The sequence below is a fragment of the Sturnus vulgaris genome, chromosome 5 (genome assembly GCF_052056855.1).
Source record: "Sturnus vulgaris isolate bStuVul1 chromosome 5, bStuVul1.hap1, whole genome shotgun sequence".
Taxonomy (NCBI): Eukaryota; Metazoa; Chordata; class Aves; order Passeriformes; family Sturnidae; genus Sturnus; species Sturnus vulgaris.
Genome location: NC_142247.1, coordinates 19043239 through 19071134, shown reverse-complemented (window position 1 = coordinate 19071134; position 27896 = coordinate 19043239). Strand labels below are relative to the sequence as shown.

The following is a 27896-nucleotide window of genomic DNA, read 5'->3' as shown; positions in this document are numbered from 1 at the left end:
GTTAAATGTTTCTTGAAGGTTGTTTCACCAGAGTTATTATAAATGTATTTTTATCAGTAATATGAAAGTTTTACAAAGACGTACTTTTAAAAGTGCATTGATACTTTATATTTAAAAAAATAAACAGTGAAACAATTCTGAAAGGCTTTTTATTTTAAAAAAGGCAATTAAAATACATATTCCAAAAACCCAGTTTTTAGTTTCTTTCTTTGTTGTTTCAAATGAGGGTTTACACAGCTGCATGAATACAGTGATGCTTTTTCAGTCTCTGGCTCCCTATTATCATTCAGTTAAGATACTCATGGAATTAATTTGAACTCCACTATGTATGGATTTTTTTTTAACTAGCTAGGTTTAGCTGAAATCTTAAATGTTAGCTAATTAGTTAAAAGTTCTTGGCAGACCAGTTGTGCTGTTAGTTGGGGCCCCCACTAGCAATTAGGCCATGTTTGCGAGGAAGGACACTGCATGTTTATTTAAAATGTATATGTAGCATTTTTTAGGCAGGTTCCTCTCATCACATTTTAGGAGTCAGGAACTTCTGTCCAGTCTTGTGAGCAGTCTGATGGGACCACTTGTTTGCACTAGTGAGTCTCCAAATGAGCTCAGTAAGCAGTTTGTAATGAACTGATTAAATTCAGTGGCCACTTCTCTGCCCTTCCCTGAGCTTGCCACCCTTCTGATGACCTTCAGGTTCAGCCAGTACTTCAAGTTAATTATATCTGTAATGACTTTGCAAACTTGTTTCCAGATACTGTGAACTGGGCCAAGGTTCGAATGTAAACTTAGGCCCCTCTTTCTGGGCTGAGATAGATAACATGAAAATGCTGTCTGCAGTGTGTGCTGTTATCCAAGTTGGAGCATCTTCCAGATCCTTAAGTTCTTAATTCAGAGATATGACTCAGCTTTGTATACAAAGTGTCTTAAGAGAAAGGTGTTTTCCTCTCTTTTTGTCTATATATGCATTTTCTTAACAGATGTACTCACGCACAAAATTCAGTTGTAAGAGTTTTTTATTATTTTGGGATTTTTTAAAAAATTCAGAATGTAGGCCACATTGCTAGTTAAACTTTTTCATTTCCAGTTCCTGGGATTGGTTTTGGTGTTGACTGTTTGGCTTTTGTACTACTGTGCATCTGATCTCAGAGGGTTGGTTTTTATTGTCTCAAATATACTGAGATTCCAACCCTTTATTCGTAGTATAAAAATGTATTTTTCATGAAAGGATGAGACAGTATCTGGGTTTCATAATAATTATAGAAAAAGAAATGTTTGCGCTTTTTTTTCAATGTAATTAATTTCAGTTTTCAGGAGCTATTGAGGAATATACAGCAGTGACTCCTAAAAGAAAAAATTCTATTAGAAGTATATTTGCCCTCATAAAGCAATGGCATTGAAAAGCGAACTTGTTCTTCCAGTCTTACACAGACTGCATAAACCTTGTCATGGAAATATTAGGAAAAAAGTATCAGGATTTCTTTTCTTTTGCTGCTTTTGTCTCTCCTAGTATTCCTGGGAAACTTGCTGTTCTCTATATTTAGACCTCAAGAGTCTAAAAACAGTACCTTTAGCTTCAGTGTTAACACTTGAAAGCTTTAACTCAGTAAAAGAGCATGGTATGAATCAAACTACTGTTTCCTTGTCATCTATTTAGAATGAAGATCTTCCAATATATTATATAGATTATCACTGGATTTTCTGAATTATTCTTCTGTAGTTGTCTGTTGAGCATGACCATTTTTGAACAAGTGGATTTCAAAAGATACAGATTCAAGTGCTATACCAAAAGGTTTTAGTAGGTGATGGTGAAATTTTGTTTTTACTTTTTCACTGCTTCCAAGTTTACATAAAGCACCTTTTTCTAGACATGGTGTCAAAAGACATGGTTCTGGACTTTTCGTTACACAGCTTCAATTTCCTTTTCACTGTATACATGTAGCTGTATAAATTAAATATCTGTCAAGGAAATGAAGTTATATTATGTTTGCTTGCTTTAGAATAATGAAGTTTTGAAGATGAAGGTAACATTTAGTTTAAAAAGGTGAAATACAAGCAGTTGTTTGTTTATGTTTGGGGATTTTTCCCAAAACATGGAAGTCTTAATATAGGCATACATACCTATGCACAATAATACACTGTTACATGTGAAGATTTTAGTATATGGTACCAGGATAACTGAAATGTCAAATATACCCTTATTTAAAGTCATACTGTAAGTTTTAATTATCATTTAGTTTGAAATAAAGTTCATTCGAGAAATAATTTTCTCATATAAACAGCAAAATCTTCTCATTTTTAGGATTATTCTGGTACTGTCTCCTGCTCAGTTATGCCCTACAAATTCAGGGCATCATTCGCTTGGTCTTGTTTACCAAATCTGTTTTCTTTGTATATGTGATGCAGAGTCAAGTTTTCTACCCATCAGGAGAAATGAGGAGAGGAAAATTATTCCTTTCCATTGGTAGCACTAAGTTTCTAAGAAAACCATTGATTTTGTAGGTAGCAGGTAGACTTCACGTACCATGTAAACCCTTTCATTGCTTTGCTGAACGTAGCTGTACTGTAAGTAAACAAGTGCATACGTACACTTTTACAGGACAGGGTAATCTGAGTGATATGGAAAACAGAACAAATGTAGATTTCATTATCAGGTTTAAAAGGTATTTTTAAAATAGTTGGAATTTGAGTTACTTTTTAGTAATTCAGATTTCTAGTTAATTCAGGTTTATAGTAAATAATGTTCTTTCACTAAATTTACCTGAGGGGATCACTGTTAATTTTTTGAGAGGGATAGCAGTGGAGAGGCCTAGTTGGAGTGCTGAAGAAAGGCTGAGAAAAGTGTTCTCATTTCTTTGGCAAGGAGTGTGCTGCCTTTCATCTTTGTTGTGTTTCTTCTATCCCTTTAAATCCTGTGAACTTGGAGCAAGTTCATGTATCCTTCCTTTGCTGACCCAGGAAAACCAAAGCCCTGTAAGTACCTGCAAAAGCAAAATCAGATAACTCTACTTCTTCAACCCTGCTGATCCCTTAGCATTGTTCATCTGATTTTGATCTGTAATAAGCAGCTTCATTTTGAAGTCTGCTTTACAGGATCAATTGATCATGAAGTTGTCCATCTATAGCAATAACTCTTCAAAATGCTATACCAACCTTTTATTCATTCCCTACACTTTTTATACATTCCTTCTTTTATCATAAGTATAGATTATTGACTGAGTTGACCAAATACAGCTGCTTCAATGACATGTGTTTTCCTTACAGAAGTGGTTTCATTTTCTGCAAGTGGTATTATGTGGAAAGATGTAAAAATTATTTTTTTCTTGTCTATATTAGAACATAAACATTGAAATAACTTGAATATTCACTTGGATTTTTAAATAAAGATATTTTTGGAAGTGGTTGACTTCATTTTGACTTTGTAAAAAAGTTGATTTCCCCAGTGCTGTTTCTGCCTGTTTAGCAAACATCTGCATAACAATTACCTGATCTGTGACCTGGGGGGCTGTTTCACTATTAATACAACTAGTATTGTTGAGAAATATGTTCCTGTGTATTAAATTATCATTCCTGTAGAAGTTCAGTCTTTTAAAAGGGGAGAGGTCAGAATTAGAGCACCGCACTCTTTCAAGAAGAACAGTATAAAACCAACGTGGTATACCAGCACTGAAGTTGGTGGCAACTGATGATGCATATGCCAGGACATAATAATTGCATTTCTGAGAATTAGTTTTCATTTTGTGATTTACTAGTTCTTAACACTTCTTGATGTAATTGCAGAGATGTAGTAACAAGTACTATTTACATCATACATTAAAAAATACATATACATGAGAGCATTCAATTCTGAGTTATTGATTAAAGACACCAAATTCCAGCTATCTAGGATGATAATTAATTGGCATAAATTAAGCAGCAATAAATTACTTAAAAGCATTTGTATTAGTGTTGAATTAATTTTGTGATTGTCTCCTGCATAATTTGACATTCTGTAATAGTGAAGGTAGGAAAGCACTTCATATTTTGTATACTTGTTGTGATGCATGATTGAATCTTCAGTATATCCTGATGTTTTTTTCTCAAATACATGGAAAATATGAATTAAACTGTACAAGGTAGAGGTGTGTTTGCAGCTTTTTGCTTGTGTTGACTCCTGTCGTGGTTCAAGGTATTGAAATTTTTAGGTAAATGGAAATACTATGTCAGAAGCTGCAAGACTAGTGATCAGTTTTAATTGTTCACTAACTGTAGCTTGTCAATAACTTCATAGGCTTGTGGTTTAGTACAGTTAAATGATATAATACTTCTGTGATCTGTTGTGTGAATTGATCCTTCGATGTAATTGGAAATTGAGAGTTTTGGGTTCTTGATTCCTGAAACAGTAACACATTATATGAGAAAGCATAGCGGGCTTGAGATGTGTAAAGTACTGTTTTCTTTCTCCCCCTTGCCTCCTTCCCCACCAAAGCTGACCTTATGAATACTTAGAAGGAAATGTAGTTTTTTTTTTTTTTATTAACTTTAAGAATCTGCCAAAGAGATCCAGGAGTCGTCATTTTGGCAAATTGTAGAAACATTATGTGCTGCTGAATTCGTGAGTTGTAGGAATAGTGGCTTAATAAGAGGAGGTCACAGGACTTATTGATTCCATCTCTGTTCAACTTGTCATCACTTTTGGTCATTTTCTAGCCATTTTCTTCTTTCATTTCCTCCAGGTATGTAAGAAACATATCAGGAGTCTTTGTGGCAAACTAAGACCAGAACGCTATTTGTATTAATGGGTATTAGGATGAAAAGACATAGGGGTGTTCATATGTGCAGACAATCGAAAAGGTTTTTACTTACACCCAATCAAAATGTTTCTATTAAATGTATGTGTGGATATGATATCCTAGTGGCTCTTTTTTCTTCCATCAGCTTTGTGGTGTTATTTACAGGCTTTTTTTCTTTCTCTATTGGCAGGTATTTAATTAGTCAAGGAGCACATGTAGGAGCTGTAAATAGTGAAGGAGACACTCCATTAGATATTGCTGAAGAAGAGGCAATGGAAGAGCTGCTTCAGAATGAAGTAAATAGACAAGGTAATTTTGAATACAGAATTATGGTTGTATTTGTGGACACTAAATGTATTTTTGAAATCTTGAGCTAAATTGTGACTGTTAAAGTCCATTTATTTTAAAGAGAGTTGGTCAATATAGAATGTACAGTGTTTAAATGTCTCTTAAAACAGATTTATGTAACTTAACAGTAAATTGGAGTTGTTTCAGGCTTTGTCCAGTTTTAATTTGTATGCTTAAACCCATTTAATGCATAAAGCAAATGCTAAAAAGAAATTGGAAGACATGATCTGCAGGGAAATAAGAGATACCTGCTGATACACAGAAGTAGACAGTGGATTTGCAAAGGCTTTGAGTCAGTGAATTGGTAGTGTTAACAGAAATTTGATTACCAGTTTTTACAGTTAGCACACAATGAACATTAGATTAGACAGTTGTGTGTATTTCTTGTCTGTATTACCATTTCTCTATTTTAATTAGTTGTTCTCTTTTCTAACAGTACTGTCAGTCTTTGCTTGAGAGTTGTTTCTGGAATGCATCTCAGCCTAGATTTGTTAAGGTTGTTCTTGAAATGCTTGGCTTTACTCATGTGCAATACTAAATGACTGCAGTAGCTCTTTGTGAAATTGGAATTACTTGGGGAATTAACTCTTCCAAGATCTCTCTTTTATACATGACTGCTTTTTAAAAAATAAATACTTAGTTACATGGGATTTTACGTACATTTTTATAATGCGGATATTCAACATTACACAATAATTTTTATTCTTCTGCAAGTTTAATTAAATGATTTTGAACAGCCCAGTTGTAAAATTAGCATATTGCCACAGCACTGAAAATTTTAGTGAGGTTTACATATTTCCCAATTTAAGCTAACTGTAAATTGTGTGCGATACTACCCTTATAAATCTGAGAAGAAAGTACATGTTCCCACTCTGTAGCTATTAGCTTCTAAAGGAATAATTTAGGTTGTTTTAAAATACTAAATTTCACTTGGTATGGACAACCTACTTTCCTTCCTCTTGCATTTTTATGGCAGTTGGTTTGCTTGCTTGTTTCACGGAAGCAGGGAAAAAGGCATGCATTATCCTTCCTTCTAAATTTGTGTTTGAAGGCATAAGAACTAAGGGTTTTTACATGCAGAGATAAAATCAAAGGACCTATTTCATGATTGTGGATGAGAATGGAATAGAAAGGGTATGAATCTGGCTGTGAACTTAGAGTGCATATCAGGAGACAGTCGTCTCAGCAATAAGGTTTTAATTACGCACCTTGGATGGCATCCTTAGGTTGAATATAGATATTACCTAAATTTGTGTGTTAATGTTACATTAAAAAGGCTTATTTACTCATTATCAGAATTACTTAGTGCATAATTGTGTGTCTTGTGGCCAGAGAAGGTAATAGCTCTAAACTAGGAACCTAATTATTTCTCTCAATGTGCAGTTGACAGTGAGGCATTGTGACAGTTTCGTCTTTGGCTTTGCATGTAGTTGAATATAATTATCCCTCCAGCAGTGAGATAATTCATATTTCTTCCATATGATACACTCCTTCATATCAAATAAAGCAGTGCTACAGTTTAGATAATGCAGGTTAACAGTGGGGTCTGTGGAATGATCAGCCCTCAGTGTTAAGGGTAATGGAAGACCAGCCTATTTATGTTGAAAATAAACAAGCCTGGGTGACAAAATATCCTATCTCTGTGTAGATAAAATATGCAGTGTGAAAATTAAGTAGGCGTTTCCCATAACATTTTTGCCTTACAATCCTTTCGTGTGTTTATTTGTACATTCATTGGAGTTTCGTTTTTGTGTTGCAGTGTTAATGCTGTAAATTTGGCTTCCTACGTATTGGCAGTCAGAGTTGTTTGGTGGCAAAAGATTGCTTTGAAAGATCGGTCAGGTTCATTGTGATTTCAGATTTAAATGATAAGATTTGATGTTTGTTTCCGTTAGAAGTACAAGAAGAATCACTTGTTATATCTCCTTTTTTACTGCTTTTGCAGGCCTTATGTCTTTATAGGAAATGTCAAAACAGGCTACTTAGCTACTCAGCATTCTATGAATCATCAAGTCGTACTTACGCCCAATTTTTGGCAGGTGTCAAGCTGTATTTTAAGGACATATCTTATTACAGGACAAAATGTGGGGGCCTCTAGAGACACTAAATGCACAAAAATAAATCATAGAATACAATACAGTTCAGTTCTGTGTGACGTTACAGGCTTAATAAAAGGAAGGATCTGCAATGTTTCCTCATCCTATTTTAGCATTCAGGCTCCCGTGTCTGATCTGCCTAGCGAGGAGATGGTCAGTGATCCAAAGTAATCTTGTTATACAAGTTCTATTGTAAGGAGTGTTGGCCGTTAAAGAAGAAAGATTTTCTAGTATTATTGTCCAGTGTCTGTTTTTCTTCAGTCGTTCTGATCCCCACATGCTACACCTCTAAATTGCACCAAGGGTCAGGTGCCTTTTACATGTGCTCTCTTGTGTCCTGCTGAGCAAATAGCATGACTAGATAATAATGAATTGTGCAGAATTGTGAACTAACGGAATAGCTATCCTGTAACTGAAGCTGTACCACTCTGACAGTTAGGAAAATTATTTTTTACCCTAATCTTTAGTGGGGAATTACTGCCTTAAATATTTCTTAAGCTTAAAATCTAGCTTAGTTTTATAATTTGTGAGAAGGTAAATTACATGCTAAAGTAAGGTATAAAGATATTTTTGACCCAGTTACAAACACTTCACAGATAACAAAATCAGGTGTTTTACAGAAAATATTCCAAAGTAGTGCAGAACAGCTCTTATGTTGGCATGCCACATGGTTAAACTATTTCGTGTGTTATAAAAAAACCCTTCTTCTAGGACTTGTTTTGTTATTCCACCATATGACTCATATCTTTGGCATTGGTCAATCCCATGTATATATAGGGGCCACTGTAATCCTCAAAATCATTTCACTTCATCAAAAATATTATTTCGTTTTCAGTGTGACCTGTCATGTTTCTGCTCCTCAGTGTTTCAACACAGAGTTGTGGAAATTGTCTTTCACCAGTAAAGTTTTCATTTGCACTGGTGAAAACCAGCACACTTGAAAGAGATGTAGCTTTAGCCCTTGCCAACCCTGGCCAGTTTTAAATGTTGTCTCTCCTCAAGGCTCGAGTGGGGTTAAGTATAATGGTTTGAAGTGATTTTTTTGGCTGTTGATCATCAGATGTCCTCTTAAAATTATTTTTAACTGCTTAAGCAGTTATTTTGAATTATAGGAAACATTCTCAGGAGGCGAGTTAGTGGGGAGAGATTATGTGAGGTGAATCAGGAGTTCAGCTATTTATTGGCTATTTATTATTATTATTATTATTTGGTAGCTATTTATTCAGTAACTATCAGAGTGGTCACTCCTGTTCCAAGGAGAAACACATGTTCCTCATTCTTAATTATAGGTAATGTAACAAGACTCTACCAGATGTATTGCTTAACTCAGATTTGTTTATATGGATAAAATGCGAACTATTACATTTGTATATAAACATTCACTTTGTGAAGTAAAAAGTGGGTTGATCTTCCCTTCCCTTCCCTTCCCGTATCTATAAAACATGCCTTTATATGGCTGAGTCGGCCTGAAACAATGATTCAGCAGTTAAATTTATGCTGAATTTTCATTAAATGCTCACTGAACGGCGCCCTATTTTCAAACCTGTTTGGGGCTGTCGACTAACACTTGTTGATCAGAAAAAAAAAAAGTGAAAGCATTTAGCAATAAGTTATTAATGATTTAAGTTGTTAGGCTGCCACAGAGGTTAAGTGCACTGGTGGTGTGAGCAACTGCTGTGGCTGAGGCTGAGCTGGGAGGCAGCGCATTGCCATCTATGGGCCGTCGGGAGAAAGGGTTGGAAACAGATGATGAGCATTTTCTTTTCTCCTGGTATTTTAGTTGTGTCTGGAAAACAAAAGGAAGGAGAAAGGCCCATACAAGGTATAATAAAGGCTATTTACATTCCATTTTCTGTAGTTAATAATGGGAATTGTATTTATCTCAGAGCACAGCTTTTTTTTTTTCTGACACACAGTTTAATTCCCATTTTCACACCAGTTATTAATGTGGAATGTTTTATTTAGATTGGCAAGATTCTGATACTTTCTTTTATTGAATATGACCAGAAATTTACGGTCTTGTAAAATAATATATCGATGCAGCCATTACTCCTCTGCAACCATTATATTTTGTTCAGGCTTCAGAAATCTAATAGTTCATGATATTAATAGAAGTCTATATTGAGTATTAGTTAATTTTTCTGCAAAAGCATTGCTATTTTGACATAATAACCTGTGTTGTTAGGCCTGTCTGGAAAGTAAGCTTAGATGTGGCCCATTAGAAGCTCACAAGATCAGGGTCTGGAATGAGGTTTTTCTCTGTTTTTCCTTTATACAAAAGTGCATCCTAACAAACAGCTATGTACATGAACAGTTTTACACTGATAGGAATTTTTTTGGATTCTTCAGGTGGAGAAAGTCACTCATGTTGATAAGGATTCATAATTGGACTTGAGCATACAAATAGGGAATGAACATAAATGTGACTAAGAGATGATCAAATATACACGATATATTTACATAGTGTTTTTGCAGGCAGCACTGATGTATAAATGACTATATGTATTGTCCCAGGATCTGCTGATCACTGCTGTGTCATTCTGAACGGCAAGCAGATGCTCAGGCCCCTGAAGTTACAGTTTGCAGTAATTCACATAACAACATGTAGGACCTTCCTGAGGAATGAGAATATGTGACTATCAATGTGGTATTGATTCAGAGTTCCTCATCTTCACTCTTCATACTTGTCATATTTGGAAAGTTTTTCAGCTTTCTCCTCTGTTGAGTCCTTCAACAGCCTTGTGTGTCTTCCTGCATCTTGAAGACTCAACGTCCGGATTATAGCTTTTCATCAATTTCTGATAAAATGTAATTCTGTTCATTTTTTACCTAAATTGTCAAGATTAAAATGGGTTTTGCTGGTCAATTAATTGCGTGAGTCTAGGTGTTTGGTCAAGTCCTCAGAACACTGACTGTTTAACTTGCTTCAATTACATTATGGTACTTGAAGTTTTATCTTTTGATTGCCTTTAGCATAAAGTTTTACAGTATATACCTCCCAAGTCCCTGCATACCAGTGTGTAAGATTAGAGAAATCATACATATAAAAATATTTTGTTGAAGGTTGGGCCACTGATTTTGTGATAGAAGTCTACCCAGATACTGTTTGTGCTCTTGATGATCACAGTTTCTGAATTGTTTTTCCGTACGAGTTGTCCCCATTCAGCCATCATAGATAGAATTATGCTAGTTCTATTCAAGATCTCTTTCCTGCTATGTTCTTAAGTATTAACTGCAAAAATGCTTGCAAATAATGTGTTTGCATTACCCATTCAGGGTCTGAATTTATTTCTATTTGTTTAACCTGATATACTTGTAGGTATTATGATGGTAGGTGTTGTTTCTCCCTTTCATCAGTGTATGATTTTTTTTTGTGAGACATACTGTAAAAAGTTTTCAGTGTTTTTGGTGGTTTTTTTAGTAGAGCTGTGAAATGCAATTTCCAAAGTGTTGTCTATTTGTGTGTAAGGTTTCTGATTCACAGTGATAGGAAACAAACCGGAAATGCTTCAGAAAGTATAAAAGATATAGCTCCATCTTGTCATCAGTATTAAGAAGCAAGATTGTTTCTCTTCCCATAGAGATCTGTTTGTAAAACAACTTCAGCTGTTTTCTACTGTATACAGATACATCAACACAGACTTATTTTTTGGTGCTTTGAAAATTTAAATACAATTTTCCTCTTTTTTTTTGGAACAGGTCATTTCAGTAGTTATTAGTGTGATAGCAGACATTCTTTAAAGATTGAGTTTGAAGATTTTTAGTAAATTGATTTTTATTATTATTTATTTATAATTCTTTTCCCACCTAGCCCCTCCTTCTGTTAAAAAAGGCATTATGCAAGCTGTCTTACAGTATTGGATGTTTCCATAACCTTGGAATTAGTCTTTCAAAAAATATTCATATTTAACTCTGAACATTATTCATATTGTTTCATTTTTATTTTAGTATATCATATAAATGTGGCATAAAATTTGTTATATAATTGAATTGAATTATTTGAATTTAAATATTTTGTGTCTTCTCTTCCCCTCTCCTCCTCCTCCCTGCCTGCATTAGGGGTTGATATAGAATCAGCTCGAAAAGAAGAAGAACGAATAATGCTAAGAGATGCAAGACAGTGGCTCAACAGCGGCCATATAAATGATGTCAGGCATGCGAAATCTGGTGGTACAGCACTTCACGTAGCTGCTGCTAAGGGCTATACAGAAGTCTTAAAGTAAGTGTGGTTTAACTTTTTCATATTTTATTGTCTTAATGTAATACTGCTTGGAATTGGGCACTTCTAACTTTCAGGGAGTGTATCCTGAAAATCCCAGTCTCTCTGGAACAATCTATTCTCAAAGCTTGATTTTATGTTTTCAAGCACTCATTAATCATGATGTTGTTAGCTTTCTATTCTAAGTCATTCAAAATATGAATACCGTATACATGTTGAGCCTAAATACTTACTTAAGAGAAGAAAGCTGATTAAAAACTTGCTGTTTCTAAGACCAGCTATGTAAACAAGCTTAAGACCTTTTCATAAGGCCAGTTAGCATCCTGGTTGGTGCATATTTTCAAGACACTCTATTTATTTCCATACATAAAGCAGAACTAGTAATCCAGGCTAAAAGTTTTTGCATTTTAAAACCAGATAATTTAACTTTGTGTTTTGATGTTGTTTTTAAAAATCATGACTCTTGAAATCTTCCCTGGAAAGCTTTAGACTTCAGGTGTCTCCTAATTCACAGCTTTTGATTAATGCAATATCAGTACATATTGTTACATAATTAATTTCTTTCTATCAAAGCTCTACTTTTATTGTAGTAAAGCATAATTAGTAATACATTGCTTTAACACGATTGTAAATTTATTTGACTGCTTTAGCAGTGCTAGGAGCACTTACAAACTGTAACATGAGTGAAAATGAGCACACATCCTGACTGTGAGTATTGGTGTCTTGAAGGTCTTCAGAGCAATTTATTGAATGGGGGTTTTGTTTCAAAAAACCCTGATGCATCAACATGATGAAGACAAATTATTCTGTTGGAAAAGAGTAATTTTTGGTTTAGAGTAGCAGCTGTCTGAGGGAGTTGTATCTATATAACTGTTTGGGTGTTTTTCAGCTCCTTCAGATTTTGTCTTTTTTGTAGTCCAGTCTGTATACTTCTCATAGGAGAGGCAAAACATACGTGCAGGCAATTTTTGTGGTTGCTTCAAATTATCAAAAATGTGCACTCTGTATCGGATGTAATACTGCAAGATTTGCAGCTGAGCATGTGTAGAAGTTGACTCATTGGAAGGTATTTCTATAAGTATATTGGCTCTTGACAAACTGAGAGAAGTTTTTGAAAAGAATATTTTGTTCCTATGTGATTTTTAACAATTATGGATAGTGGTTCAGAAAGCTCTTAGCTCTCAACATAAAAATACTTGTTAGGTTAAGTGTCCTTTGTCACGTTGATGTTCAACTGAGAACCATGATGAATGTGAATGCTGAATGCTGGCAGAACAGTAGGTCCTCTCTTTGAGGAACTCTGCACCCTCTCAGGGAACAGTTGAAGCATGTAAACTAGATTCTTGCAAAAAGTTAATGACAGGAAATTAAGGTTTCAAGCAGCTAATTTTAGAATAGAAGGAGGTTTTAATAGTTTACTAATAAGAACACTGTATCTAACAAATTTTTACATTTTACAGCTCTTCTCCTTAAAAAACCTTTTGCCTATCATCTACAGGGAAGAATAACTATAGAAAAAATGGTCTTTGGAGAGGAAGTGAATCGAGAAGAAAATGGAAAAGGCTGTTTTTCTTGATTTTCCTTAAAATATATACACACACACCTGCTAAACAATGAAAAGGCCAATGTTTCTCTGAGAAGTAAATTTAATCAGTTGTCAGTAGCCCAACTAAAATATCTATGAGAGAAAAGGAGAAAGATAATACCACAGAGCAGTTTCACAACTTTTATGAAAATTTATTTATCCCTGTCAGTAGTGTCAAGATCTATTTCTTTTAATTTCTTCAGGCTTTTAATACAGGCTCACTACGATGTAAATATTAAAGATTATGATGGCTGGACACCACTTCATGCTGCTGCTCACTGGGGTAAAGAAGAAGCATGTCGCATTTTAGTGGAAAACCTATGTGATATGGAGGCTGTCAACAAAGTGGTAGGATTTTTATGTAATCCTTGTCAAGATACAAAGTTCTGGTCTCTAAAGTGACTTTAGAAGCCAGGGTAAGAAAAGTGATGATAAACTGCTGTTTACTGTACGTGGAGCTTTATATAATGCATGTGTTGTCAAAACAGCATGGTTGTGTTCAGAACTAAATTCTCTGATTGTCTAAATTAATTTCTAGGCCAACTTTATGCTTAGTTCTGTATTAAATGATCCATTCAATCTTTGACATGGAAATTCACAATTGAAAGGGTTTGTGGACATTTCAGAAGTGCAAAATTAGTGACTTGATGGATTACCTTCAGACTTTCATTTGATCTCTGAAGATGATGATGCCTTTGGGAAGTGTTTTAACTCTTAAAATCAGCTTGTGTTGGTATATTAAAGAGTTGTTACTATATTATGCTGATTTGGGTGTGGTGGAAAAAACCTGTAGGTAACTCTGGGCCCCCTGGACATAACCTGAATGCTTCCTAAGCTCTATTTCTTCTGACATTTATGCAATGTAGCTTGTGTAGCTTGATGATCTTGCTCCCAAGAGACACAAATATGTTCATGAGTTCACACAACCATCAAAAGGATCCAAACCTTTTCATTCAGCCATACAAGTGCTGAGCTCTCATTCTTTTCCTTGTGTGTTTTACAGATAGATTCTGTTCTGCTTCCAAATTATATGTTAGCTTTTTTACTGGGGTTGTGAAAATGTGGATGTTATACACTAGAGAGCACTCTTATGAAAGTATGTTTGAATCCACTGGACAAGAATAAGAAAAAAGGAGGGATAGAGAGATCAGCTGGTTTTTTTTGTATATGGACTTGTTTCTGCAAGCTAGGAAAGTTTTGCCTCTTTTTAAGTAAGCTGGTAAGCATTTTTGCTTTTGGAGGTATGAGGATTGAAAACTCTGGATTTGGTTTCAGTTGTATGTGCTTAGCACATCAGAGAGCTCAGCCAGTATTGTTTTGGCACCTGATTTCAGGTATCAGCTGTTGCAGATTTGGGTTTAAGATGTAACCTTCCAACTTTTTAAAAATCATGACTCCTGAAATCTTCCCTGGAACAGGGAACTTGCAACAGTTTTCTGCAAAGTGACTTTTTGTGGTCATAGTAGGTCTAACTACCACATAATAGCTACCTAAAAATAGAAGGCCACGTTAAAAACTGTAATCCAAATATAAACTTGTGATAATAGTCATGGCAGAAGACCTTAAGCTTTTTTGTCTAATGCTTGTTGAAAGGTGCACATGCTTCTGCTGTATGATCAATCAGAATTAGTGGTTTAGAGGTTCATCCTTTCTAATCAGTTAAGATAGTCTTCATAGTGTAATTGGGAATAAGTTTGCCTTTAGTTAACATTTTGAGAAACTGAAATAAGTACTAACAGGAGCACCTTTCATTATTGTTATAACTGCTGTGGCCACTTTTAAATGACAGCTCTGTTTTTATTACTGGTTATTGTACGGAAGTACTTCCTAGTTTGGTGTTGTCATGATCCCTCCAGCATTTCAGTAAGTCCACCCAGCATGTTGAAGCAGCTGCATTTATGCCAGTGAATATAGGACTTTGCCTAGATCCCAGGCTTCAAGTATATGTCCCATGGAAATCATACCCTAAGGAGAAATAACGATTAATTATAGCAGATACTTTATAAAGTAGAATGTAAATTGTAAAATACAGTTTGCCTGTAAAATGGGAATGCATGACTGCTTAAATTCAGTGTAACTCCATTAAATCATTAAAACTTAAAAATCAAGCTGTATGTGCTAGTCTTAAGATGGGCAGGATACTGAACTGCTCAGGATCCATCCATTCAGCTGCTATTGTGAACAGTTGTTTGGCACTAATACTGTGAGATTATATTCATCAATCTACTTTTCCTTTATAGTATTCTCTTTTTCCTTCAAACGACAGTAAAATTTTATTGTCATATCTTTATCACTTAAAAATATGTTTACTCATCAGGTATAAATACTTTTGTTTGAATTCCACCCCACTCCACTCCCTCAAAAAAAAAGAATATTGCAAAATTGTTTTCAAGTACTGACAGACTAACAGTTTGCAGTAGAGCTTGATTCATATTTTCCAATTTCTTTCTCTAAATGTTCTCCTTAACCTGCATCATCATGTGATGAGAAGACATCGTAGTCCGATACATTTAAATTCTGTTGCACAATTATGGTGTTTTACTTCTTCCCCTTCCCCAGGGTCAGACAGCGTTCGATGTGGCAGATGAAGATATTCTAGGATATTTAGAAGAGTTACAAAAGAAGCAGAATCTGGTAGGCCTTGTGCATATATTGTATTTTATTATACATATGATTGTGGTATCCAACTCAGGGCAGCATATGGATTAAAACCAAAGTTTTAAATTCAGGGCTTAAATTCAGGTGATGCTAGAGTCATCTCAAAAAGTCTTTTATGCCCTCAGTTGGTCACCTTCGATGATCAAAAAAGCCTTGGAAGAAAGAAGGTGATCTACAACTTGCCGTGTCTGGTGGACATTTTATGATCTGAAGTATGAACAATGAGCTTCTTACTTGGAATAACAGTTTCTAAAATTTTTAGAGCTTTGAACATTAAATCTTTGAAAGTTTGTACACATTCTAGTGTTTGCATTATTTAGAGATTCCCCTCTATTTGTATTTTTGTCACACTGATGCCATTCTAACAATTTAACTGCATCATTCTATGTTTTGAAGCTTCATAGTGAAAAACGTGAAAAGAAATCTCCCCTGATTGAATCCACAGCCAACCTGGATAATAATCAGACACAGAAAACATTCAAAAAGTAAGTAAAAATAGGAAAAATTATGAAGTCTTTAAAAAGATGACTTTACAAGCTGTCACAAAGTCCTACTTAACAAGCATTAGTAAATTTTTCAGTACTTAATAAATACTTCTCTTTTCAAACTCAGTAAGGAGACACTGATTATAGAGCAAGAAAAGAATGCATCTAGTATAGAGTCTCTGGAGCAAGAGAAAGCAGATGAAGAAGAAGAAGGAAAGAAGGACGAATCCAGTTGTTCTAGTGAAGAGGAAGAAGATGATGACTCAGAATCTGAAGCAGAGACAGGTATATTATTTGAAGCATTGTCTTTCATTAAATATTTACTTTATAAATTTACTTATTTAATATCACATGATACAGAGTTAAGTTACATTTCACTTATTCTTCTGTATTTTGCTAAGTTTACAGTTATTTTAAAGTACATTTATATATGTCTAAAGTCATAACAGATGTATCAAATAGATGTCTTTACTGGTGACTACTTAGGTTAAAGCTATTAATCAGCTTACTTGGTTGGCTGCTTAACAAATTGATGCTTTTAATTAGATAGAATAATATATGCCTGAAGTAGCATGTTGGAAACATTGAAAAAGTTAGAAGATCAAATTAAAGAGGAAGACTTCTTAGAAATATTTGCTTGTGGAACTGATACAGAGACTGGATCAGCAGAAGTGCAGACATTCTCATTTGTTCTTATCATATTGAAGTAATTACCAATTAATCTGGCTCAGGTATTCATCAAGTAGTATTAGTGCATGTATTTTCAGTATGTACTGAGATAAAGTTATTTTAATGTTAACTGTTACTTCATATATAGCTTCAGTTTAAGAGGAATATTCTTTGAAAAGTTTTGCATTTTATGCAAAGTTGTATGCACATTACTCTCTTTCTCTCTTTAGAAATGGAATTAGTGGGTTGTTTTTTCTTGAACAATTACCAGAGTAGCAACTACTGATACAAGAACAGCATAGTATCTTTTCCTTTCAAACTAGAAAACAAGTGTCTGGCAATAAATGTTTAAAGATGCATCTTCAGTCCTGATAAAGAATCTTGATAAAGTAACCCTTTTTTGATGAGCAGTCAGTTTTCATTTTAATACGTTCTAATTTCTTCACTTGAAAAGACTGAGAAGACATTTTAGAGCTAGCCAATCAAGCAAAAGCATTTCATGTAGGTAGAAGTAAAAATAACTTGCCAAACTAAACTTTCTGTTACGGTTTAATTTTTTTTTTTTTTTTTTTTTTTTTTTTTTTTTTTTTTTTTTTTTTTTTGTAATTTGAAATAATCCAGCACTTCAGTATTAGGCTGAAAAAAGGTGTCTGGCAAGCTTTGTAATTACTCTTTTACCTTTTACCTTGCATCCGTTATGTACTGAGCTTTGCTAAACTCAAACTACTTATAATATATAACATGTAGTAATATCTCTGTCACTGAGCTGACTGTAATGTCTGCTGAACTTTATGACTCTGGTAACTGTGTTCTCTTCATTGCCAGTAGTTTGTGCCAGGAAAATCTGACTGTGACACAAGAATTAATTTATGTAAACTTTGGGGGTTTTAATATCAACAAGGCTTTATCATACTTTATTTGGCAACATACACTTTAAGCTTTTCTCTGTAGAGCTACATCTCTTAAGTTCCAAGATTTTACTTTCCCTTTTTTTACCATTATTCAGCTTAAGGGACAGTGAAAGATTTTTCTAGTGAAAAAATCTTACTATTATAAGGAGCATTCTAGCTGTGAAATATTTTAACAGTGTTCAATATTCCAAAGTGCTGGAAATTGTGGTCTCTAATATTTTTGGATAATTAAAATATTTTTCTATATTTTTGTTTCATTAGTTACATGAGAATATAGTTTAAAAATAAATACACATATGTCTGTAAGACCAGTAAGGGGAAATATGAATATGAAATGAGCTTATTGCAAAGGACAGGGAAACAAGATAAAAAATAAAATGTTCATCGGTTGAAGTTTTATAACTTACTTTTTTTACATACTTTAATTATTTTTAATTAGTCCATATCAGCTCAGTCATGTGTACAGCTATGTTCTTGCTGTTTTGGAAATAATTTCAGAATACAGTTTTGAAAAATCTATTTTTCTCCTTCCTTGCTTTCACCCCTGATGACTTTCTCTGTATATTTTAAAGATGTACTACTTACAAATTTCTATCAGATTACAGCATCTCAAATCATACTGTCAGTCCACATTGCCTTGTTCAGCTTTTTATCACCTTAGAATTTTGCCACCATTCTTTTTCACTCGTGTTTGAAAAGAACTTTCTATTAAGTGCCATTGGTCATGTAAGCTGTTTATATTTGTATTTGTTTACTGCATAACTAACATTCAAAAGATCTATTCAGCTATGTCCATAATTAAAATAAGTGTGTAACAACAATATAATGGATCACACAATTTCTAATTGTAGATTAGTAGTTTGTTAATTAAATGTTAGTTGTGAGAACACTGCATAAAAACCTTTCTAAATTAATTCCTCCTAGGCTGTATGGGTCATCTAGATGGAAAGATGTGTTTATAGTAGGACCAAAACTAGTGAGGATTGAACCCCATGTTGCTTCATATTGCACTAGTAAGTAGGAGGCAACATTTGAGCCCAAAGAATGTGGAGTTTGAATACATGAAACAGAAGTGGGGTGTCACATTATGAAGCTCAAGCAAAAGCGGTGGCAGCAGTTGTATCACAATCATGACAGTTTCTGTGTGTTTGTGTAAGAAGGGTTAAGGTTCATAAACCATGGACAGAGGAAGGAATTTGGACAAAGCAGAAGAGAGTAAGTAGGTAGACAGTGAAATGTAGGTAAGAAAAACAAGGGACAAAAAAAGGAATGAAGCCAATGGAAATTTGGTGTTCTGGAAGGCAAGTCCCTGCCTCAGCTCATTCTGGTGACCAAAATTCATGATAGGGTTCTCTGTGCCATTAATTGTTTCATTGAACTCAAACATGCATAGTCATCAGAGAATAAATGTTTCACTTTAAATTGGCATCTGCCTTCTGTAGTTTGAATTAACTTCTACAGAATCACAGAATCAAAGGATAGACAAGGTAGGAAAGGAGCTCTGGATATCATCAAGCCCAACTTCCCCTGCCAAGGCAAGGTGACCTAGAGCAGGCTACACACAAAAGCATCCAGGTGGGTTTTGAATGTCACCAGAGAGGGAAATTCCACAGCCTCCCTGGGCAGCTTCTTCCAGTGCTCTGCCACCCTCAGTGTTCTTCCTCATGCTGAGGTGGAACTTCCTGTATTTTAGCTCATGGCTATTGCTCCTTGACCTGTTGCTGGACACCAACAAAAAGAATCTGGCACCATCCTCGACACCTGCCTTTGAGATATTTATATGCATTAATGAGATCAGATAAGAAGCTAACATATCTCCTACTTTTACAGTTTTTATGGTCATTAGCCAGCTACTAAAATACAGGCAGTGTGGGGAGACTGAAATGTCTGTCTCCAGATCTTTCCAAGATGTGACTCATCAAAGCCTTGAGCAACCCAATTTGTAGGCAGTATTGACCTGCCTTTGAGCAGAAGGTTGTATTAGGCGATCTCCTGGGCCACTTTGAACTTGAATGATTCTGTAGTTCTGTCTCTGCTTCTCTGAGTGGTAACACTTGAATGAATACAAAAAAATTGTTACATGAACAACCTTTTTTTCTAAAAGTTGGACGTAACTAAGATAAAAATTGAGAGTGAGGGAGAAAACAGAGAGAAATAAATAATAGAATGCTGGTCATAAAGTTAACTGTTAAATTTGTTGGATAGAAATTCAGCTTGGTGTTGTAAAGGTGATGAAATTGTGAATTAAAAATGGAGATTAAAATTTTGTAAATATTTTGCAGATAAGACCAAAACCTTGGCAGCTAATAATGCAAATACCACAAGTACACAATCGGCGTCAGTAGCTGTGATGGCACCTTCAGTAGCTGGTGGCCAAGGGGCACCTACATCACCTGTTAAGAAGGTAAAAGAAAATACCTTTTTATTTTCTATTATATTGTAATCTTATGATTTTCTATTTATTTTTTCTGTGTAAATATATATTTTTTGATTCTAGTATAAGTAGTAGATTTGGCTAGCTGGTGAATTGATAAAAATATGCATAGAGTCTAAAAATACTTTCTGTTCTTCCCCAGAAATTGTTAACGTTTTAAAAATTTTGAATGGCTTTAATTCTAAACAAGGACCTAAAATACTATGAAAGAACTATGAAATAGTGTGAATGTAAAATCTTTCTAAAAAAAAATACTGTTGCACAGTGAGTGGAGTTCTTGTTTTTTCTGAGGCTAAATGTCGTCTCTTGAAAGTCCTTTCTATGTCAGACTCCTCCAGAATTTCTAGAAGCTCCAGTTTTAGTGTCTCTCTATGCCTGTATTTCTGATGCACTTAGTTCAAGGGAGGCAAGCATGACTTTGTGACTTCTAGGAGTCCCTTGAAGTATTCAGCTAGTACTTTGGCACAGAAGTTGAAAATGATACCTAAAATAATGAGCAGAAAGTGGTGTGGGTCTCATCCATGTTTTAATATGGTTAGGACCTTGTGGAAGAGGTAGATAATAGGGACACATGATTTCTTCAGTGCACAGCTCAAAGCCACATCTAGCAAAACCATATTGCATGCTGGAAGCTTTTACAGCCTGTAACTTTACAGGAAAAGTTAATTTGGATGAACTTTAATTTTACAGGGCAAGGGGAAAAGAATTACAGTAGATAATAATGCATAGTCAGAAGGCAACATATAAGTTAAACTTTCAGAATATCAGAGCATACTGGATAGTAAGCTAGTAAGTCTTCATTTGACATTTATTACAACTTTTCTATACACATCATCATCAAAATAACTCTCTACTGATGCATCTGAAAAGCTTGTTCAGGAGAAATGGTAACTGATGATATACTGCAGCCACAGTAGAGAGAAAAGACATACTACTAGGAGAATGGTATAAGCTGTATTTTGCTCCTGGTAGCTTACTGAGGTTAAACTTCCATATTCACATTAGACTCTAATAGTGATTCATCTTACAAGTACACTTTAATGTAACAGGTGCAGGTATGTGATTTAATGATGTGGGGAAATATTTTGATAAGAGAGGAAATAAGCTTGATTTTAAGCTAAATTATAACCTTTTACAAATCATCAGTACACTTCTAATTTTGTTATACAGAAATTAATGGTTTATATTTTGGTCTACGTAAAAAGTGCAGGCTAAAAATAAACTGTAGTTATATTCCTATTACTATGTGAAAAGCTCAGGGTGTTCTGTAGCTACTAAATAAATGCACATTATATCAAAATTATTATCTTGTACCATAGCAGGAACATGTGATCTAAAGGAGCAGTTACAGTTCCTATCAGTAAACAAAAATGCTTTAAACTATTTTTACCAATGAAGGTAAAGCAGCACTCTGTGTGATCTTGCACCTACCCTTGCACCTGCCTTTTTGGGTCTACACCATCTGATCTGCTGTAGCTGCACTTCTGCTTTTACATCATAGATGGTCAAACCAAGGAGTGCAGATGCAGTATACTAAGCTAGAAGTCAGGTTTCCTTCAGTCTTGGTTGCTTTCAGTAATGCTGCTCTGCAGGTACTGAAGGTAAGGCAAGTTTGGGAGGATAGCTGTGTTAGTGTGGGATGTGATTCAGGGATATGAATGATACATGGTAAGAAGATAAGGGGCATGGTAGTGTGAATCTTCCAGTATTCTCAGCCGTGTGAGGATTTAGGCCACGGACCTTGTAAGGTCACAGGCTTTGTTTTTCTATTCTTTGTGAGCTGTAATTCTGTCTCTGAATGAGCTAAACATGCTGTGTTACATTTAATTGTAATCTTGTTACTAAGGTTTTTTAAGTGTCTTACTTGCTTTTTTGGTATTTTGTGTTGCAATGAGGAGTTACTTAATATAAACCTAGGAACAGATTATATGGTGTTAAAACAACCTTTTGTTTCTATTTTCCTTCTTTTCAATCTTCATCTTTGTCTTGTCTTAATTGGCTTTAGTATGATTTCATTCCTCCTATCATGCCTGTCGTGGAGTCAGTAGATCCTGCATCATGGAGGCAGGGCTTGCGCAAAACTGGCATTGTTCTTGTGCCCAATAAGGGTGAAAAATCTATGGTGAGGTTCTTGTGTGCACAGGTTTATGTGCAGGTTGCAAAATAACATATTTAATCAAAATGTTAATACCAGATTTGCATGTTTCTAAGTTTTATCTCAAGTTCACAGCGTGTATTACAAAGTGTGAGTTTTGTTAAGCTAACTTCTATAGGAGTGGTATTCCTTGACCAGTCTTACATTTCTGATCTCATTGACTAATTCAAGAGAAAAAGTGCCCAGGTTGCCTCTCACTATAACTTCCCTACGAATTCAGCACTTATGATTATTAAAAACGGTTGTGTTATCAAGTCTTTGCAAGGAGCATGAATTACCACGGATAATAGAAATTAATAATTTAAATTCATTTTCATGTTTTTTATAGTTTCCAACATCTACAACCAAGGTTTCTCCCAAAGATGAAGAGAGGAAAGATGAATCTCCTGCTTCATGGAGGTTGGGTCTTAGAAAAACTGGTAGTTATGGTGCACTTGCAGAGATAACTGCTTCCAAAGAAGCTCAGAAAGAAAAGGACTCTGCAGGTGTTATGCGTTCTGCATCAAGTCCTAGACTTTCCTCTTCACTGGACAACAAAGAAAAGGTAATAATTTTCAGGATAAAACAAGATTTTGAGGAATTCATATACCTTTCTTTGTATAGATGTTAATGATATATTATAGAAGTAAGATTGTAGTTCACCTCTGTTCTTTACTAAGATTCTGAAAAGTTAAATTACAGACCTTCTTTGTATTCTCTCCCAAAATGTAATGTGCTCCTTCATTGTCTGGTGACCTGGTGCATAGGTCTGGCATTTAATCTCTTTTTAGGACTTGCAAAGCTAGTAGTCATTTTTACAATTTGGAGACATCAGAGATTTGATAGCTTTTGCATCACTTGGAGAATGATGCTAAAAGAATTTTATAAATGAAAGAAGTCTCTTTTGTATTCATTTTCATTTTCTAGTGATTTTTTATTTTCAAAAATTGGTTCTGTAACTAAATATGGATACAGATAAACCCAGTGTTGTTCAAGTAGATGAGCAAAATAGAACTTGTGTTTCTATTTCAAATACAAATGTTTGTATGATTTAAAGATTAAGAATTAATAATGTACTGTACTGTATAAAATACTGAACCTGTTGCTTTCAGGAATCACTGTTGGAATTGTACTTCAGCAAAGCAGAAGAAAGAGAAATAAGTCATTAGCATCACTAGAATGGAAATATTAGCAGTTTCCTTTTCCTGTTGTAGTCTTTTATGATATTTAACTAAAGCTTAAAACTCATTTATATAATCGGGTCACAATAAATACAACTGGAGTTGGCATAATGATGATTTTCCAGACAAGATAATCCATAATAGTAACAATTAACAAAGAAGCTAATGTCTTTCAGGAGAAAGATGGAAAAGGAACTCGACTTGCATATGTTGCACCTACAATACCAAGACGGCTGGCCAGTACCTCTGACATTGATGAAAAAGAAAACAGGTGACTCTGAAGTTTGCTTTTTTTAAATACAAAATTTAAATAAGATTTTACACTGACTGACAAACTTACATGTTTTAAATCAGTGCTAATTTATAACATTACCTTGCTGCATAGATTATGTTAATTCATACAGCAGTCCAATTCCTGAAGGTTTTTGTTCTTGTAAATGATAATAACCTTTTCTACAGTCCACATTGTTCTATGACAAGCTCAGAACTAGGTGAAGAGTGTTGTCTCCTTGGGAAAGAAAATAAATAAAATCGAAAATATGAAGTCCTAAACTTGTAAGCTATTGAAGGGTGCTAAAAGTATTTTATTGCTTTGTCTTGAGTCACAAAGTGCTGCTACTGGGCTACATTATTACTCTTGATTATGATAAAATGATGTGTTTCTTATGGACTTCACTTAAAACCATATTGTGCAGCAGCAATACAGGAATCATAGGTTAGATAAGCAATTCTACTTTTCTTGTTTACATGTTGACCTTTCATTATCTTTCTTTGCTGCTATTGCTTCTGTAGCTTTCAGAATAAAAGAAACAAATAGGTAAATAGGCTTGCTACCTGTTAGGATTTGGGGTATACTTTCATGGTGTATTTACACAGAACCTTCCTGTTCTTCAATTCTCCTTTATTGAGGTTCTGTGGGGATGTTTTCTGCAGTTACTGTCAAATGCATAGTACAAAACTTAGAGGTCTCTATAATGCCTCGGTTTTGGTTGGGTCATATCTAGATAGATGAATGCTGGATGACCTGAACTGAAAATCATTTGATTGCTCAAAATGTGCTGTTGTAATCCTTGTATGTAAGATTGATAATCTCTTTATACCTGAAGAAGAATGTCTTTGTTGCTGTTCTTGAGAACTGTTTGTTTCAATGCAAACACAAGATAAATACTGTCTTTTCCTATGCTTGCAGGAAGTTGCTTAAGTTTAGTCCCTGAGTGACAAATTCTGTTTCGAAACAGAGTTTCAGATATTTCAGATCTCACACTCCCCTGAAGTTCAGTATAATTTGTTAGCATTTCTCATTTTACTTAGCCAGATGTTTTTCAATCTGTGTTTCTATAAGGGGGAAACTTTGGAGTTTCTGTTTGTGCTATAATTCTCTCAACTACTATATTCTTTCAGACTGAATTTGTTTGTTTTGGTTTGTTTGTAGAGATTATTATTGTTTCAGTTTTTATTTTTTTCATTCTTCTTAGAAGCTCTTGTTCTCCAAAAGTGCCTTAGCTAGATGATACCTTAAGATTGGAATAAATACTTCATTCCATTTTATTCCTTAGAAGTTGATATTGCTTGTAACAAAGGGATTAAGTTTTTCTTCCGTGCTGAAGTCTATTTGTGTTCTTGAGGTGCCAGTCTTGACTTACTCACAGACACAGTTCCAAAAGTGGTTATCAGTAATAGTATAGTTTTTCTCATATGCATTGGGTTAGCTGCAGTCACCAGACTTATTAGTCCTAGTGCTCATCAATACAACTGATCTTCTAAGAACTTTCTGTATGCCTTGTTGTACCAGAGATGAAGCCTGCTTCTAGACATAAGTACTTTACCTACTATATGATATGGCAGACAATCCAGCCTATCTAAAGCCATAGGAGGTTTTTTGACATTTATTCTGACCTTGTTTACATGAAGAATTTAACCACCTCTCCCACAGATACCTTAATAAATTTTTAGGGTCTCTGCCTTTGTCAAAGGTCTTTGTCCTTGTTTCTGTTCTTGTTCTACATAACACCTCCTTGCCTTGTGAATTGGTGATGTAGTGTAATCCTAGCTAACATCCTGTGTGAGTGACAGAAGTCATTCAAGATGAATCCTAGCTGGGCCTTTAGATTAACGAATCTCAGACAGCCAGCCTCGATTGAGTAGTCAGTGCTATGGCAGAAGTGCTATAGTGTCTTGGCAAATACATCTTTTCAAAGTTTTGCTTTATTATGCCTTATACACCTGAATGACTTATATATAATTTTTTAAAAGACATATTTTATTCTTCCTAGTGTCTGTTCAAATCATGAGCTGATATTTTTGTTAAAAATTCAGTTTTCAGGATCGTTTTTTAGGTAGATTTTTGCAAGATTATTCCTTGCAGCTATAAACTGCAACAACAGTCTGGAAATTCCTTGTGACTGAAATCATGTCAGTTCCCGGTCCACATCAGACCCCTCAAGAATGGCTACTGCAAGCTTAGTTACACCGGTCTTAAATTATCATGAGTTCTAAAGGCTTGTCAGCTTCTAAACTTCTTACATCAAAGAATGAAATAGTCCATCAAATTAACTATTAAAAAACCCAGGTAAAAAAATCCAAGTAGATTTCCCTTACTGCACTGTATAAATCTCAGGAGTAAATAGAAAAATGTCTTGTTCCTCTTTTGAGAGAAACAAAGCCAGCAATGACCACAGATAAAAGACAACAATTGATTTCATGTTGATTAAATCCTCTTTCACAGTTTTCTTTTGATGCTGCTTTCTTCTTGTATTTCTAATTCTGTTAGTATGAATGTAATATCTTTCCACAGAGGCTTGAAAATTATTGTCCATAAAAGCAATTTTATTCCTTATTCAGTTATGTTTATTTTAAGTGTGTTATCCAGGATTTTAATTCGAAGCTCCTGTTCAGTTCACATCAAGAACAGCCTTCTTTAATGTGAGTCTGCTAAACTAAAATCTCTTTTACAGGGATTCGTCTGCTAGTTCAATACGTGGTGGCAGTTCCTACACCAGGAGAAAATGGGAGGAAGATGTCAAGAAAAACAGTTTGAATGAGGGTCCTACATCATTAAACACAAGTTATCAAAGAAGGTGTGGGATTTTCACTTTTTTTTTTATATCAAAATAGGCTTAAAATTTAACAAGTACTGAATCATTTTGTAAAAACATTTTAAAGCTGAATGGTGACATTTTGCCATGTTCATAATAATTGCAAAGTATGTATTGCGATAGTTTTGCTGGTTTTAAATGTGAAGTTGTATGCTGATGCATACAACTTGTGCTGATTTTAAACTATGTAATTAAAGTTTGATGCTTTCTTTTTCCTATTTATTTCAGTCTGGGGGTCATTTGACTCTTTCCAGAAGAGTTCAGTAGTCAAAGATTTTAAATGTTGCAATAGAGGTAATTCTGTTTGGTATATGAAAAGGGGGAAAACACTGTCTCTGTTGAATTCTGGTTATTGCACGACAGTCTTGGAGGTATGGGACTGCTGTCCTTAATTGTAAATTATGGCCATACCTGTGTTGAGTATCAGTATCACAGGATACATAAAAAGCACTTGAACGCAAAGTAAATTATGAAAATGTTATGAGAATAGTTCTCAGGTGTGCTGGTTCCTGATTTACAGAATCTTCTCAGGAGGAATCATATGCTGCACATGTATACACTATTAACTTTGCTGCATTGTGTAGTTTCAATGTAGTTATTTGAGTCAAATTCTTCATTGTAATTAGTTGGGCAAGAAATAGCCAAAATGAATAGATCAAATGAGTGAAATAACTAAGCTGCACGTTGGTACGTGCTGCTGATGGAAACAATACATACTTGGCATTTTTTTGAGACTTGACGTTGATGTTACCAGTAACCAGGCTGTCTCATAGAGCATAATGCATATTTATTTCTTGTAAACCACTGGGTCTGCTTTATAGCTCAAAGAGCAAGGGAAAAACCTGAGTGGGAGGTTATTCTTCCTGGGAATGATTAAAGATTTTTTTAAAATGAGGCAGTATATTTAATTGCTTTCAAATTATAAGAGGAGTGATATTGATGACATTTTCTTTCCTGACAAGCTGTGCAATAAGGTTCTGCATTTTCTGAGGTATTCAGTGTGGGTGAAACAACAGTTTAAAAATGGGACTTTGGGGGCCCTATATGAATACTTTAGTAGATGTGATCAAGACGTTCTTACATAAACGAGTGAGATTCCATTCTTTATCCTCTTTGGTGAAGACATGGTCGGGACTAAGGGACACTTCTACTGCCTTCCGAAGTCATAAGTTAAAAGTCCTAGCCAAGGAAACAAGGGAAAAAATGCTTCTTTTGCACCAACTGCGACACAGAATACATGGGCAGATATTGATTAGATCATTCATAGCTTGGTGATAGTTTAATGAGTAAATATAAGTAATAAATGCAGCCA

The 27896-nt window shown here is 34.7% G+C and overlaps 1 protein-coding gene across 4 annotated transcripts in view; it reads left to right on the top strand.

Moving 5' to 3' along the window:
* PPP1R12A (protein phosphatase 1 regulatory subunit 12A) overlaps window positions 1-27896 on the top strand; it is a 112359-nt gene that overhangs the window by 55479 nt on the left and 28984 nt on the right. For all 4 annotated transcript variants that reach the window (XM_014888662.2, XM_088164989.1, XM_088164991.1 and 1 more), the window contains exons 3-12: window positions 4960-5078; window positions 11273-11432; window positions 13221-13365; window positions 15577-15651; window positions 16072-16160; window positions 16288-16445; window positions 20023-20144; window positions 22658-22873; window positions 23666-23760; window positions 26444-26566. In XM_014888662.2, coding sequence (XP_014744148.1) covers window positions 4960-5078; window positions 11273-11432; window positions 13221-13365; window positions 15577-15651; window positions 16072-16160; window positions 16288-16445; window positions 20023-20144; window positions 22658-22873; window positions 23666-23760; window positions 26444-26566 — 1302 coding nt within the window. The remainder of the gene's footprint in view (window positions 1-4959; window positions 5079-11272; window positions 11433-13220; window positions 13366-15576; window positions 15652-16071; window positions 16161-16287; window positions 16446-20022; window positions 20145-22657; window positions 22874-23665; window positions 23761-26443; window positions 26567-27896) is intronic.